This window comes from Bombus pyrosoma, linkage group LG3 (assembly GCF_014825855.1).
Source record: "Bombus pyrosoma isolate SC7728 linkage group LG3, ASM1482585v1, whole genome shotgun sequence".
Taxonomy (NCBI): domain Eukaryota; kingdom Metazoa; phylum Arthropoda; class Insecta; order Hymenoptera; family Apidae; genus Bombus; species Bombus pyrosoma.
In genome coordinates, this window is record NC_057772.1 from 11,563,196 (window position 1) to 11,580,375 (window position 17,180).

Consider the following 17,180-nt stretch of genomic DNA (forward strand, 5'->3'; position numbering starts at 1 on the left):
GTTGCCATATCTTCGGCTTTTTTTCTCTGATTTCTCAATTGATCTCCGTGCTATGCTCTCCGCACCGATTCAGTTCGTAATGTATAGGCAGCAACAGTGAAGCACGTCTTGAATTTCCATCATTAGTCCAACCGGACATCCAGTCACACCGATTCTAATGAGTTTATCGGTATTAATGCCAACTGTGTTTATGGGTCATCGGTTGCCCTAATTCTAACTGGATCGAAACAGTAACGGGTTCCTCGAATAATTAAGCCAAACGAGCAATCGTTAGATTTCTATCGCAGCTAGAGCAAATATTGATATATCGTGGATTTTAGCGTGACCATAAATTAAATATTTGTAGTTTTCTAATAATTTAAAAATACACATACTATGTAATCCGAAGGTATTTCCTGAAGGAAAGTTCTGTTCTAACTACACCATTTTTTTAATTAAGCCTCCGTAGCGAAAGTTTATTTTACATGCACGAAGCTGAATTCATAGTTACACAAACAGAAGAAGCGGACAGTGAGCAACGTGGAATAATGTTATTGGGAAATATGATAATTTCTATTATAAGATTAAATAAAATAATTTCTCAAGTTTCTTCTTACGTTACGCATCCATATGTTTCGTAAAATGTTCGACACCTGCTACAAAGATCTTTCACGACGCTCGATAAAATGTACAGAATTAACAATTCACATAAAAAGTTGCAGAAATTATTCCACAAATTTTCCGACAATTATTACAATCTCATTGAAACACTAATTCGAAACTTTAGTTTCCGACTTCAACTGTCTTGTACAACGAATAATTTATACATCGTGAAACGTGCTGCAGAGGGTGTTCTTCGTCGTGTTATAGTTTCACGTTGCAGCACTATAGTTTCCTCGTCGCGAGGAAGCACTGCCAAATTCGCTCCGCTCCAGATGCGTGCGTTCCGCGGTTCCGGTAAAAATCCAGGTTCCACCGCAACGAAAATTTACGTCACTGAGAGGCGAACGTGCGCAGCGATGCGCTTGCCGTAACACTGTTTCCTGCATCCTTCGCCTCGTCTTCCAAGCCGACGACCTACTGAGGGATAAGCAGAGGATGTGACTGCGTAATCAATTTTTGCGCGGACTTTTAATTGCAGGGGTTTTACGCAACGGAAAATTCACCGCCGACGATCGCCTACTCCCACAATTGCGTCACGTGGCTAGGTTACTCGCTTCCTAACGCGTTATTATCCATCAAGATATAGTGGCTTGTAAAAGAACTTGGCTGTAAAGATTTTACGTGCTTTTTTTTATTATATATTCCGTTCTTAAAATGGAATCTTCTCCAAATTTACATTCTTTAATTCGTTCTTAATACGTTGATTGATACGTTGATACTAAATTTGTTGATAACGATTAGAATAAGATACATTTCATAGGGCAAATGTAATTAACGTGGCGTGAATTATTTAGCTAATATTGTCAGGAAAAAATGCGCAAATATAATGTGATATTTTGCTAAAGTTAAATGTTATGACATGGTATACTTCGGTGTATTACAGCAAAATATAGACAATTCAATGCGTAACAGTTTATGTGTTACATTCAAAGATCAATACCAATTAGGCGTAGTATGCATATGTACTGTAGAGAATTAGATTAGTTTATTTAAGAAAAATAACAAAAGAAAATCCAGAGATTCGTTTGAGAAACTGACGAGACTCTGTATGAGAGAGGACGAACTTTCGTGAGATTTGTGCAAATGAATTTTAGGCGCGAATGGATAAATGTTTTCGAAAGTTCCAATGGTGTTTAGTTGCTGGAGTTCGAACGAGACATGTGTTTCATCGGTTTGTGGAAGTTTCGGTGCGCTTTCGGCTGTGAAATAACACACAAATTTCATGCGATTTATACGTATCTGAGAAGCGATGATAATTGGGATAGTTGTTAATTGGTGATTTGGCGTTAGCTAAATCATAAAGTTATATATATAGAGTCAGTCTCTGTATTAGAAACTTGCATCTGGTACTTGCAATTGTAAGACTTTAAATTTAATAGCTAACAAAATATAACGATCTGATTCAATGAAAGCTTTTGGAATCGATAATTTCTCAGGTATCTCCGAAAATGCAATAGAATAAAAAGATATAACGTAAATGATTAAATTATGAAAATTAAAATCGCTATTAAACTTACCAGAAATAATTGTGCAAGGAGCACAAATTTTCACAACTCGATAAATTGAAAAATTATTGTCAAATTATTTGAAAGCCATTGTTGACTATTAATTTGTAGAATTGATTTAAAAACTGTCAATTTATTGCACTTAGCATTTTAGCGTTTTCAATAAAAGCATGAACCTAGAAACTAGAATAAAGGATTTCTTGACAGCCTTTATTTCCTGGAACATGAAGATATGTTACACGCGAATGATGTTAGATTTGCAAGCTGGAAGAGACACAGTTTCCTTCTCTTGGAATCCAGTGTTCTCGCGAATTTATGGTACTATGTATGTCAATTTTTATTCGAATGCGAGAAGACACTCCAAGCGCTTCAGGTTTTAATTGGAATTTCGGAACTCTGTCTAACCATAGATAAGCGGACCAGGTAAATGCAGAGAAATTTACACAACGTTTCAGGGTCGGAAAAATAACAGAAATATTTGAAATTCAATATTATAAATTGTAATTCTTACAAGCTCAATCGTCAACTGGAGAAAGTTGACAAATAAAAATTAGTTTTCCGCTGTTTGATTCAATTTATTCGTATCCGATGCTCATCGAACGTAATAATATTATTTTTAATTAATCGTAAGATATTGACCCGAATATCGAGGATAAATAAACTACAAAAAATCTCTCTAGATGGAATTGTTTTTATGTTAAACTCCCAGCTATAATCGTAACTTAGTCATAGTGGATAATAATGATTTTAAAGGAAAATCGTAATATATAAATTAATTGGTAAGATTAGGCTTCTACCCAATTACCCGTTAAATTGCAAGGAGATAGCAGCCGCAAATACGAGAGGAAATAAGTATTAAGTTTTAAAACACGTACAGATATCACTATTTGCAATGAAATTAAGAGTAACGTAACGAGTCAAGCGTAAATGTTTTGTTTGTTAACGAATGCTTCGTTTTCTACCATTTGTAGAAACTTTCACGTCCGAAGATAAAATCCTTTTCCTGACATTGCACTTTGAAATATTGTCAGATCATTTTGAGATTTCAAAAATTGCATAATTCACTTACTATTCATACGTCATCGAATATCATTAACCCATTTTGTATTAGTCTCATTTCAATGTTTCGATACTTGGCAGACTGGGAACGGGCTGGGAATTAAGTGTCGTTCTATTTATTTTTTTCAAAATGATCACCTCCATGGCTACGTATTTTAATCATAATTTATTCTATCTTTAAAATAGGATGGATCAATACAATTTCCCTGAACTGAATAATTCATATGCAATCAATAGCGTATGTGTTAATGAGTTAACCTTCTCCATCTCTCATCTTCCTTCTTCTTCTTCTTCTTCTAAAAAAAAAGAAATTAAAGGAAGATAAAAAGAAAAGCAAAAGCACAGTATGTCATGATGAAACATATCCAGCACAGACCTCCAAGGAGTTCTAACATCGCGTGAAAAATTTCGAACAAAGGCGATATATCAAGATGGCAAAGCTGTTGGTTGGGCAGGCCCTTATCGAAGCATGGCAAGTTTCTTGTATGATGTTCGACGTGTTACTTATTACTCGTCGACACTGAATGACGTTGAGAAGTCCCGCGAAAGAAGCTTGATTTATCGCGGCCGGAATCGGCGTGTGGATAGCATGAGAAAAGTTGCAGATGCGATCCTGCGACGTTCCACATTCGAATAGTCGATAAATCGCGCGTCAAACGCGGCCAGATCGAAAAGAAAAGCAATTTGCATTGTTTTCCGCGTCGTTTCGTTGTTGGCAGCTACACGAGACAAGTTTCCGAGTAAACTCGCGTTTCCTTCCCTTCTATCGCAGGAAGTGGATCGAGAATAACGTGGCTGTTCGTCGGTTTATCGTTGTCCTGGCCATCAATCATCGTCTGCGCCGATTTAACGTCATTCTGACTCGTATTAACAGAAATAATGGACCTTAATGAGCGCAGAATGCCTTGTTAATCGTGCCATGGGTCAGATTATAGGGGAGAATTGCAAGGGAAATGTAATAACGCTACTCTTCTTAGTTGAAATTATATTTCTTTGTTGCTGCGTGTCACCTTTGTTTCTCTTTATTTGATCCAAGCTGTTTAGTTATTATTTTGTAACAGCCTGTATATATCGTAATGTATTATATAATTATAACTTTACTTGAAAGGCAAAGAGCGCAGGCTTCTTTGAGTATTTGAACATATCTGGAAAGATGGAAAGATGTCAGATAGTTTTTGTTAAATGAAAGAAATAAATACATAAGGATAGGAAAAACATTAAACGTGAAGTTAATAGCATTAGAAATTGCTGGACTTCGATCAAGTTAAAGTGCATGACGGAATAGTTCTTGAGTACTGTATTTGATAAGATAGAAGCACAGAAATCGATTCGAGGAATTACCGTAAGATAAGGGAATTAACTTTTCTATAAATCGATGCTCTGGAATTCGATTCCAATTGATTTACACTCAATAGGACGTGTTCGATGCCTAAAATCTTCTAATTAAATCTGACTCGATGAACCACGGCAGAAATATATAATTTGTTAATTCATTATTTTCTCTAAATTTCTAAACTTCTTCCGTGATGTTTCCCTGATAATCTAAATATAATAAATCAGCACATTTTCTTTTTTTACGAGATTAGTAAGTGTCCTAATAATTAATAATATGTGTTAAAAATTTATTCGATGGAGTTTGATCATTAATTAAGAGAATTAATTATACACAGTTCTGATATAAAATATTTAACACGTCGGAGTGTGATTCCGAAGACAACAAAATCTCACAACAACACAACGAAGAGCATCTAGTATCTATATCGCAAAACTCGTACGATTTCTTTCATTGATCATCGCGATAGATTTGCAGAATGACGAAGCACGTATTAGAAATTACGACAGAATAACGTCAGTCCATCATACGCCATTCGATTAGTATTCCTCGGGCTAAATCCGTCGCGGTAAATCTGCCTTCGAATTCCCATCGTAATTTCGAATCGAAGTGACCGGTTAAACGCGTCGGATTGCCGCAAACGACATTGGAAGTTTAATTGCGCGAGCCGTGGCCGCTTCGGTGCGCGTCACGCGTTTTCACGGAACGTCGCGAACACCGTTCCTTTGTTTCCGTCGAACCTGGTTATTTTCTATCGGGGTAGACACTTATCGATTCAACGACCCTCGCCTCACGCGAACTTCCACCGACGTCCGAGCTTTTATTACGAGTTTGATGCAGACTTTGATTTCCCGCGTGACGAAAAAGGATTTAAGAGTTAAAAGATGAATCCGTGGAATATGAACGAATCCTCTTTTCGTCTTAATCTTCCATTCGTCTGACCATAGCAATGGACGATTTTTCCTGTCGAAGCATCCAGAGATGGAGTAAGATCCGAATCTCATTCCTCTGCATAATTCCGTCCTCCATTCTTTAGCTATTTTGTACTGAAATATTTCTTTCTATTCGTAAAACGATATTAATATAAAGAATTTCACGAAACCGTGCTTTGTCCCCCGCGATTTTCGTACCAGCAATTCACAAGTCGAACTTCAACTCCTAACTTTCTGAAATTTTTTAAAATTTTAATGCCAAAGAACTTGATTCATATTTATCTTGTATTATAATTCCATCAGTGTTTCCTACTTTTTACTTTGTCGAGTTAACCGATTTGGCGATGCATATGCTGCAAGCCACTATCATTGAACGACTTATCGATTCTACCACTCACATTCATCGTCGGAATACCTTAATAGTCACTCCATCATAATCGTTTCATAGTACAAAGGCGAGCACGTATTCCACACGTGTCTCGAATTGAATCGAACAGGCTCATTCATTGAACTCTGAAAATCCCGGAAGTCGTAGCTGATGTTTAATCTTCGAGGAGACTCGTTCGCGTGAAACTTTTTTAATATTTCGAAATTTTCGTGACGTCTGCTCAGGGTAGGATTTTTTGTAATTAACTGATTAAACGAAGGGGCGCTACGTTATCCGTGGATTTGACGAAAAAAAGCAATTAGCTGTTCGTTCGATCAGTCGACGAAGGTGAAGCACGTTTTTTCGTCGGGACGAAAGTTACGTAGTCGCCCCAATTGAAAGTCGTTCGTCCTCGGATTGGAAACGTAGGGAAACTGCGGACGCCTTATCGAGCCAACGACTTAATTTTCATGATGGGCGTCCGTGTTATTTCGCGAGCACACGAGGGTTTCGTCTTCCTTCCGTGCGGACGAGAAATTTAGCTCGCATCCGCGGGACGTGACACGCGTTCAACATTATGGGAACGTGTTCTCTGGAGAATTTCATTAAACCGGACTCTGGAATCGGCGACCGTGAAACGTTGATTTACGTTTGACGCCTCGTTGCGATACGGTGACTTCAAACGCACCTCCACTAACGATCATCATTCCTTTCAGGTGTTCATTACGGCTTTTTCGTGTTTCCTCGAGATTATTTGCTGAGCGTTAAATTTTATGTTCGCCCGTTAACGTTCAGATTTATCTTAAATTTATTATTCAAAAACGTACAAATATTTTTGCACCTTAAACGTCCACAATTTCTTTCAGATGTACATCACGGCTTTCTCGTATTTTCTTAAGTTTATTCGTTAAGCACTCAATTTTATTTCAATCTTTAAACGTTCAAGTCCTCCTCAAACCCATCATTTCAACACAAATCTGTTTGCATATATTCAAACAGCTACTTTTAGGAGTTCATTATATGAATTTTCGCACGTTCGCGGGGAGACGCGATCTCGAAGAAGCGCGCCAACGAGAGTCGTAAGTTCCCGTTACGATTGACTAATCGACGCCACGAATCGTACGATCCCTTATTTCTTGTGGGATAATAAGGGTGATTAATTGAAATAACGCTGCGATTAACAGGTTACTATATATTTAATCGATCCAACAACTTCGGTGTTATACAATAGCGAATGTTTGACCGTACAACGACGAGTTAGTACGACGTAAGACTCTTTGCGTGTCGTTTCGTATGATGATATCGACAGACTCTATTCGCGGAAGATCGACCGAATACTTATTGACGACTTGAAGACTTGATCGAGAGAGTAGAACTGTTGATGACTGCTTGAGCACTTGCTCGAGAGTTGGACTTGACCGAGAGTGTAGAACTGCCCTTAAGGTGTCTCGGAGGAAAGCTTGGTGTGGGTGTACCCTTTGACCGATGAACGCGGATTCGTTGTTCACACTTTTCGTCCAGGATGTGAGGGTAACGATCCGCGATGCCGATTGGTTATGACCCATTCTGATGAACAGGATATGCAGAAGTCTCCCACCAACGTAGAGCGGGGGTGGACTTTGTTCCTGACGAAAAAACAGCCTTTTCCGATGGACATGTGTTAGCTTTTCCCATCTGGTGACTGTCCGCTTTCTCCGTGATTCTTAAGAGCGCCTAATAAACTCAAGGACTTTTCCAAGACCCAGCCATAAACTGAAAATACTTCTAGAATTAGAGAATTCTCCAGACATGCAATTTGACTGGCAAGCATGTGTGGAAACAATGAAGCTGAAAGTTAGCGTCTTATGGTGGGTCCGTGGGTCCATTGAGAATCGGGAAGACTGTAGGTTGGCCGTTGGCTGCCAGGTAGCGAGGGATGGCGTGCAGATGTCCCACGCGACGTAACATTATACCTTTTTAGTGTTTTTCGTAATTATTTTCCGATTGCAAGGCGGTCCACTATTTTGTTCAACAATTTAATTTCTTCCAAGAATTTATAAATTTGTCTCTCTCGCCTGTCGTTGAAATATAAACAAAAGACACTATCTACAAATAATGTTCTGTAAATCTGTAGAAAAGCTTCTTAAGAAAACCACGGAGGAGTGAACCGATCGGCGATGCTCGCGTGTTTCACGTGCTTACACGTACTGGTCGCTTCAACCTGCTCTTACGTGTCGTAAGCAGAAGTATCAAGGTGCCACTTCTTTCTTTTTCCAGTTTTTATAGAATAATTCACCATGGGAAATTGAAGTCAATAACTAATCTTATTTCACCTTGAATCACAAAACAAAACATCTTCACAAGCTGATTTTCTTACTGATGTTAACAAGAAACGAAACGAATCCTAAGCTAGGGGTTCCACATCATCGGATGCAGCGGCAAATTAGCAGGTTCGTGTCGAGGCGGCGAGGCTAACCGAAGGGAGGACTAATCCGATTTGCATTTAATCAGTACGCGAGCCGTGCGTTGAATATTCAAAACACACATTGAAGGGTTTTGCTGGATCGTCGAGTTGTTGCATTAGGCGGTTCGCTGCTATACATTTGTCTTCCTTCATGAGCGACGCTACGATGTCCTATATATCGTGTTTTTATTTCGTTGTAAAAATATAAAACACGCTAATAATTTTTTTTTCTTAGAAAAAGAAATAAATCATAACGAGTTATTATCGTTGGAAGTTATCGTTTCCGTGGCAAAAATTGGTTAGTTGACAAATCGAACGAAATTCTAGCCCTGCATTTATTTTCTCCAAATTTGTATTTTTATTGCGTACAGTTTGACTTAATGAGAGATCTTATAATGTAATTTTAATTAATTAGTAAATATTCCGGAAGTATGACTTTGAAGTATGTTTGAATCAGCCGAGAAACAAAATAATCAACTAAATCTTATGATACCTAAAAAAAAAAAAAAAAAAGAAAAATGAACACTGACTAAGATTTACAAATTTTCAGAAAATGGATTTACTCAGTTTGGATACTGATGGTTTACATTTGAATTGATAATGGAATCTACGATTTTGTTTTTCCTTGTCTAGAACATGAAATTAAAGGTAATTATCGAACAGAATGGAAAAGTTGGCAGAAAATATTGAAATCCAAATGATTGAAAATGGGCGAAGAACAATGTCTGGCGCCAATCCCTCGTTTGTTGAATGGTTAACACGTTACATAGAAATCACGAGATATCTCGTGTTTCTACCTTATTGCTTGCAGGTGGATCATGAGATATCTCGTGTTTTATTGTCGATGAATATTCATTATTCAGTATCGAGCAACACAACAGCTTAATTTTTGAGCAAATTTGCCTTGCTTAATCGTGCTATAAATGTTGATCACGTTTTGTGTTGGATACAAACATATTGCTCATTACATTTACACGCGTTATATAAATTATAGGATCAATGATTCTTGTTGTGGGTCATTAATAATTACCATCCTATAGATCATTTTCTAAATAATAATATCCTTTCTATAATTTATTCTATTTATTTTATTTTTATTTATTTAGTTTATTCTATTTATATAACATGCACTTCTTTTTTTTTTATAAAAAGTAACTGTATAAGTGCAATACAGCCTTTATTAAAAAGTTTGTACAATGTGTATCTAATTCCGTTCACAGATGAGATTAAAAAGCGTAAAGTTTTATTCGCTGAAATTAAAATGGAAATGAAAAAGCGTTCTGGCCGTCAAAAAAAAGCTGACTCTCCGAAGCGCAAACAAAAGTGTGAATTTGACGAATTATCCGCATCGCGCGAAAGAATGTAAAACATTAGTTTCCATTAAATTGACGTGAAAATGGCGTTCCCACATCCGAGTGTTCCATTATTAATTTTCATCCTGCTCCTTTTTCCTGTACAACGTATTTACTTTATGAGTGATATTAGCGAAACGCTGCAAAATGAGAATAAAGACACGATACCTTTGTGAGAATGCTGGCTGTTTACTGAGTAACTATAAAACGCAACAGATACAAATATTTGACGTGCATATTTAATTAAGCGATCGAGGGGAACGTTTTAAAATTCACGCGAACACAAACGAACGCTATATGAGAAGGAACGGATGACCAGAGTAAATATAAAACGTCAAATAGAATAAATTGTTTCAACTTTCGACCGCAATGATCTCTAATAAGATAATAGCTCTTAAATCGATCCTTTTATTTATCTGTCGTCTATCCAGTGATATAGATTCCTTTACTATAAATTGGCATTTTTGGGTCGCAGGTAACCGTATCAGTTTGAATTAGATTTAGGTTATCCAATTCTTATTTTATATCCGAAAGTGGGTCAAAGTAAAGATGTCACGTTCGTAACAAATTCGAACTAAATATTCCAAAATTATGTGGCGTAACCCATATCTAACTCAAACCGTGACAGTCGCCTATGTCCGCAACGTACAAATTGAAACCGAGAGAACGACGTACAAAGAGCATTACATAAAAGCTCACGTTTTCCTCGATAAGAAAAAGAAAGGAAAAGATATTTCTATATATTCTCTGTTAGCGAATCGTTAATGATACGAGGGAAGAATCGACACAAATGTTTGGAATCGCAGCGAAAGCAACGCGGCGCGCGTTGTTTCTGTCGAAACGAGAACGAGAGTGCGACACTATGAAAAGTGTGACACTCTCGACGCTCGGAGAAACAGATCCAGGAAACGAAGAGCAAAGGAAAGAAAGAGACAAAAACTGGTCGCGCGTGTCGAGGCTGAAGTTATAATCTCACAGTGTCGTGAATGAGGAGCAAGGGATTAAAAGGGAAAAGCGGCCGGGCCGTTCGTTTACGCAGCATCCCGTTTCCACGTTTATGGACGAGCCTCTTCAAGAAAGCTCATCCTCTTAGCAACCTGTTAAATATTCACGAGAAGCGGCCGTTTGAGCGTGCGTTACCGAGTCGACGAGTTGCGGGACCTGCGAGACCCGAGCTGGTTCACCTGGCGTCGAGCTACGAGCCCCTTGAGAACCTGCCTGCTCTTCCTTCTCCTTTTCCTTTGCCTATCTACCTTACTAACCAGACAAAAGGCTCGTTAAGATTTCCTCCTTGGAAATTACTGCGCGCCCGATTAAAAGGGCTGCTCGGTTTCATTAAACCTTCAACTATCACTGCTTGTTTATGCGTCTGGTCTGTGGCTCGCGTTCCACACAACTGTCGCGCGAATCTCGTTTCTCCGAGAAACAGAAACGGTTTTCCTTCACAGTTGAACTGCAGCTTGTAACTGCAGGTTGTAAAGGTGAATAGTGAAATAATTGATATTGGAATTTATGAAGACGCGTTGTTGTTTTTAGAAGGTGATTACGAATGGTTGATCTGGTTTTAACATGTATTTTCGGTTTAAAAAAGATAACGAGGAATGTTTCCAAAGTGTAATTTGAATTCGTATGAGTTTTGATTGGGTCCATGATGATGTTCTTGCAGGACGAAAGTTTTATTTATATTTTTATAATACATATTAGTAATTGTATTTTAATAAAAAAAATTGTACGCTTGATTGAAAAGTACTCTTACACTTACGAAGTTACACGTACGTAATAAGTAGGAATAATAATAAACGTAATAATGCGATAGCCTGTACTACGCTTGGACAAGATGAATTCAATATTCCAGCCTCTCAAACGACGTTGATCACTAATTAATTCACTCGAGGCAAATTCATGAATATTGCCGGAGAACCGTCGATAATGATGAGCATTGTTCAGTTGATGGAATCAATAATCTGTTTACTAATGAACTATTATACAATATGTTATGCTTGAATAAATATCATATTCCATCATTAAAGGCAGCTACGACTAAAACATATTTTAAATAAATTCTTGCTTTCCTCAGTTTCTTAACAAAACACGTTTCCAAGCACATTAGTATAAAGTAACACGATCCACGTATAGCTATGTAGTATCAAAGTACCGAAAGTTTAGGATCACTATGTATTCCGCAAAGTTAAAAAATTTGAAAGAAAGTTAGCCTAAATTATAGTTACATGGTTTTATGGTTTGTTTCGTCGGAAATGTACGAAACTAAGAGAAATTATTTATAGAAATTACTCATATCGTTAGAACATTGCTTCTTTGATCATGTTGTCTGTGGAATTCAACTAATTCTGTAGAAAAAAAATCAGGAGCCCTGAAATCCGAGGAATATGACAATAAAACCTACTATCATTTACTATCATCTAAATTGCTACTATTCAAATAGACATCAATGATTCTCGAATTCAGAAGATGTCAATTTCCTTTATCGAATGTCGCTTCACGTTCGTCTCCTGAATTTTCCAGCTCTGCAAATTCCCGGAGGGTTTCCTCTTGCAGTCTGAATCCAACAGCGAAAACCTGTCGCCATAATTCTGCACCACTCGGTTCCGATTCCCCTGAGCATGGAACGAGTCTCTCTCATACGTAAGATGCAGAGAGCCGGGCAAAGAATTCGGAATAGGGTCGCCATAATCGTGGTAATCGACGTAATCGCCCCTTCTTTTGTGCAGCTTGTTCCATGAAGCATAGAAACGATACATCAGGCCACTGTACCAGGATTTCAGGAGCTCTGGAATTATCGAGAGGAATTTTTCTCTACTACGCTCCACTTGGAGTCTTAGAGACGGGCCTTAACCTTTTTATCGCCTCTCCTTCTCGAAATGAGTTTTAAGGATACTCTAGACTCTAAAGTACCTTTAGGGTAGCTTTTTACGTACTGGATTATCATCTCTGTGACTTTTGCGTAGTGTATTTTATCACGGTACGTCCTTTCGGGATTTTTTTTTCCTGTTATAATGACTTATACAGAGGCGTTTTAAGACTTTTATGGTTACGATTGATAAAAACCGTGAGAGTTTTAATAAACTTCCCTTAGGGTTAATGTTTCGAGTAATTGTTAGACATGGTTCTGTTCCATTCTGTAGCGATCGATTTATTTTCAATAATTTGCAAACATACACTTATAAACCTAAGGAGTCGTTCGAAATCAAGAAATTAACAGAAATAGACTAGTCGTGTTCTTCTCACGCGCTCTTCGTATATTAAATTATAAACATTTTTTTAAACGTCCTTGTATCGTAAATATAACAATTTTATTAACTTAAACACTTAACACTATGTTGTTAGTATTACGAAACAAATAATAATCGCTGGATATAAGAACTCCGAGAATCACAGATTCCACGCATAGTTTCGACGACAAAATTAGCAGCGGTGGGATTAAAATTGGATTGTTCATTGTATCCTCTGCCGTCGCTAAATAAATCTACCGATATTTCGGAGTACGTTCGATGTCTTATATAGAATCGCTGTCAGTCGCCCAGCGTTTGTAAATATTTGCCTGCTATTTAGCGATCGACGATCCTTGCGTCGGTTTGATCGATTGCTTTGCGTATCTTCCAACCAAGGACTATATGGGTTTCCATCAATCTTGAACATCGAATGTAGTTTAATTTACGAAAGAGTGATTCATGTCGGTTTTGTTTGGTATTATTTCACGTACAATTCAGAAGCACGTGATGCGCGAGAAATATTAATTGGACGATTAAATGTTAATTGGTCAATACGAAAATACAAAATTCTGTTAAACAAGACTATCTGTACGTATTAGTGACTTATTATTAATTTGCGGTGACAGTTTCGTCGTTCACGATGATAGCTCGATAATTTACGAATTATGATATTAATTTAACGTGAAAATTAATATAAATTTATGATGCATTCTACGTTATCACGCGGCGATTACAACTGATTCGAAGAAGCGATCGAATCGATCGGAAGATTTTTAGCGGCCCCATCCAGCTCTGCAACCAGAAACATTTTAATTAAAAATATTACATATACGTTATACTACGGTGTTCTATTATTTTTTCTATAAAATTAAATAACATATGTACAGGTATATCGTATCGTGATTAACGTTTCATATACGTTCGCCAAAAAAAAAAAACATTAATTGTCAATCAAACGCAGTTGCATAATAAATAAACTTAATTAAACTCGTATAAATATAACTTGATCGATTTCCGGGAAAAGGAATAATTGATTACGATTTATTTGTTCGATGTTTCTAATTTTTCCTTTTTCAATAACGTTCCTAATATCGTCGCTTTTCTATATTTTTCAATTTTTACAGTCGATCAATGTAGTTTCTACTGCAGTCCTTAATTAACAATAAAATCTTGTCGACTTACCCCACATTGGCATACGATAGAGTAGATGGTTTCCTATCGGTATTACCACCATAGTAATCGTCTTGGTCATAAAAGGGCCTGCCCAACCAAAATGTGTTTGGATAACGTATGGTATCTTTCGGTACAAGCACTTCGTCATCATCTGCACGTCGAAGCGAGAAATTAAATTACTAACATTTTACCATTATTTCACACTGTTTACAAGCATTCACTGTTATTTTCCATAAAACGATGTTTTACGTTTATTTGTTATCAAAAACTTCACTACGTGCTTTTAGTTTATGAAAACGTATCGCGGGAGAAAATAAGTTTATAGTCTAAATAACTTGAATAACGTAGCGAACACAGCAAGCGCCAAGAAACAGGTTTTTCAGGGGAAGAAGAAAGCTTATACGTTAATGTAGTCCAAAATCACGAAAAGAAGAAGCGTATCTGTAGAAAATCCTGCATTCGCCAACATTTAGCTATAAAGAAAACTTAATATTCCATTGATTTAGACAGATGACACAGACAACAGCCGAGAAACAGTGAATTAATTTTTGTGATTGCTTATATTTTTGTCTATAGAGGCGAGGTTGTGACACCATATTCTAGCATTATTAATAACTATTTAGAAAAGGAAATTCCACTGAAATTCCATACTGCGGTATTCCCATTTCTCTTATAAAGAATCGAAATTTTTCAATTGTGGCATTTACAGTGTTTTCTACGAGCACTTTTCGATTATGGAACTAAAGAAATGACATGTTCAGGTCTTGAAGTACGCGATTAATTGCAAATCCTTAAAATTTTGGAGCAATCGAAACTACACTGTTACAATTTTCAGTCAGCCATGCGCCAGAATTTCATTTAATATTCAACGATATATAAATAATAAATAATTAATCATTACAGTTTCAGCTTGAACTTACAACTTTCTTGTTGAGGAAACGGTCTCGCGTTGACGATTACAATCGCCAAACAGATGATCCAGAAAAGTAGCACAGCTTTCTTCATGTTACTGGTTTGAAGAACAAGCTCAGACGAAATCGGAGTCGAGTCTTTGTCTGATTCGCGATGGTCTGATCCGCTCTTATATACCACTGAGAATCTCATGCACCATGACACAGTGATCTGTTTGTTCCGTAACAAAGAAGTTGTTAATTCGCATTCGAAAACGCATCGAGGATGACGAATACTGCTAATGAAAAGAGCAATCTCGAACGGGCGGCGTGGAAGCTGTTGATTCGTTCTTCGTTGCGCGTTTATATGGAAACAGTTGAGATTTCTGGATGAAACGTGTAAAACGTTTCACAAGTGTGTTTACTTATTGTTCGCTTACATTTCAGGGTATTGTGTTTCGTCGAAAAATAGTTCGATGAACGAAGCGTCGTTTCGAGAAAGAAAAGGATGAAGTCATTGTGCTCCTTTCAACAGAAAAAAATTCTGCTAATAATTTACATTTGTTGTTTGGTAATTTTCTACATTTGTTTATTCGGGTATATTACATATCGGGCAATTTAGAGGATCAATAATGTACCTGGTATTGAAATTTTATGATTGATATTATAATTTGATATCATTATCGAAGAATAATCTTCTCTTAGTATGTGTGCTTGAAGATATATTTTCTTGGGATTAAAATATGAAGGCTGCGTAGAATCTTGAAAATCATACGACTCTTATCGTTTATAAAACAATTTCTAAGATAATTTTATATTAAGAAATATCTATTGTATGGAGAAATAATTTCACCGTATTGGAAGAAGGATAAAGACAAATTTGAACCATTTAGAAAATTCAAAGTATGCGAAACATAAAATATAGAGGCGATAATGAAACACGTAGTTACGTTCAAAGTTGACAGTACTCGCACACGGAACGCATTCTTCGTATGCATATACATACATACAATATAACCGACATTTTCAATTCTCGTGATTATTCCGCGAATTATTAACAGGTTAACGTAATCGGTAGTTAATAAACTCTTATCATATCGTCCAAATTAATGGTTAAATATCTTATCTCGATACAAGTCGGTTGTTTAGTATCGTTCCGTGAATTAATGCCAAATCTCATTAGTTACCACTATCGTTACCAAATTAGTGTAATTTTCTACTTAGGCACACGCACTCCATTATCATGTACGCTCGTCCGACCGATAACTAAACCCTCTCCTCGACGTGCCTTCCTGATAACGGCCACATGTAATTAGTTTCGGTAATTATCAGCAAGTTACACGAATTCATGGGCGAAATTAGCAAATCGTGGTATCTATTTGTAAAACAACACTTGTTTTTAGATGTTCGAATGTATCCAAAGACATAAACTACGTATCTGGAAGTAAAATCTACGAAGCAACTACTTCACCAATCGTAATTATACAGGTATTTTTTAAATAGAATATTAAGCTTAATTGGAATTAATTTTCAAATTTTTTAACTATCCCGTAGTTTTCTAATTTTTTATTATTCTTTATGCAAGCAATCTTTTCATTAAAAAATATTCGAAAATCTGAGAAAAATGAACCTCTGGCAAAGAATCGAAACGAGAAATTTCGCGCGCTAACGATTTAATACATACGCTCGTGATATATGAAAGCATAGATTCTGTTTGATTTAATTTTTCATTTTAATCATTGATCTTCACGAATTTAAATTGTTATAATATTTATATGTATCTACCTCTATCTTTTTTCTTTAAAACTGGAAGACTTTCCTGTCAAAATAGGATCATATTGGAGCGAAAATGATCCGAAGACTACAAAATTATGAATATACTATTTAATCAATGTATTCATGAAATATTTATTTAATAGTTAGACATTTTTCTGCACATTTCGATCGCATTGAAATATCATCTGATCCATCAAATTGTTAATCGTTCCACTTACGTTTCTTTAATGCGGATTTTTTCAAGATCAACGAGCATATCTTACTTACGAATAATAATTCGAATAATTCGGTTGTTGAAAATTCGATTTATCGCGACACCACCATCTGAAAGGAAACTTAGACGTTGCATCGGTTTAAACGCACCAAGGCAACGGCTTGGTACCAGTAACCCCATAGAAACTTGCGAAATACTTGTTCAATAAAGGTTGCCATCACGGCTGTTGTTAAGTCCCATATCCGATTACAATTGTTGAGAAGG

The 17,180-nt window shown here is 36.7% G+C and overlaps 2 protein-coding genes across 3 annotated transcripts in view; one reads left to right on the forward strand and one right to left on the reverse strand.

The window, feature by feature from the left end:
• LOC122565961 (phosphatase and actin regulator 4B) overlaps positions 1 to 17,180 on the forward strand; it is a 395,355-nt gene that overhangs the window by 17,530 nt on the left and 360,645 nt on the right. The window lies entirely within an intron of this gene.
• On the reverse strand, positions 12,763 to 15,934 carry LOC122565963. Its single transcript, XM_043722574.1, has 4 exons — positions 15,899 to 15,934; positions 14,957 to 15,158; positions 14,046 to 14,187; positions 12,763 to 13,655 (listed from the first exon to the last, which is right to left on the reverse strand). The coding sequence occupies exons 1-4, from the start codon at positions 15,932 to 15,934 to the stop codon at positions 13,637 to 13,639; spliced, it is 399 nt and encodes a 132-aa protein (XP_043578509.1). The 3' UTR covers positions 12,763 to 13,636.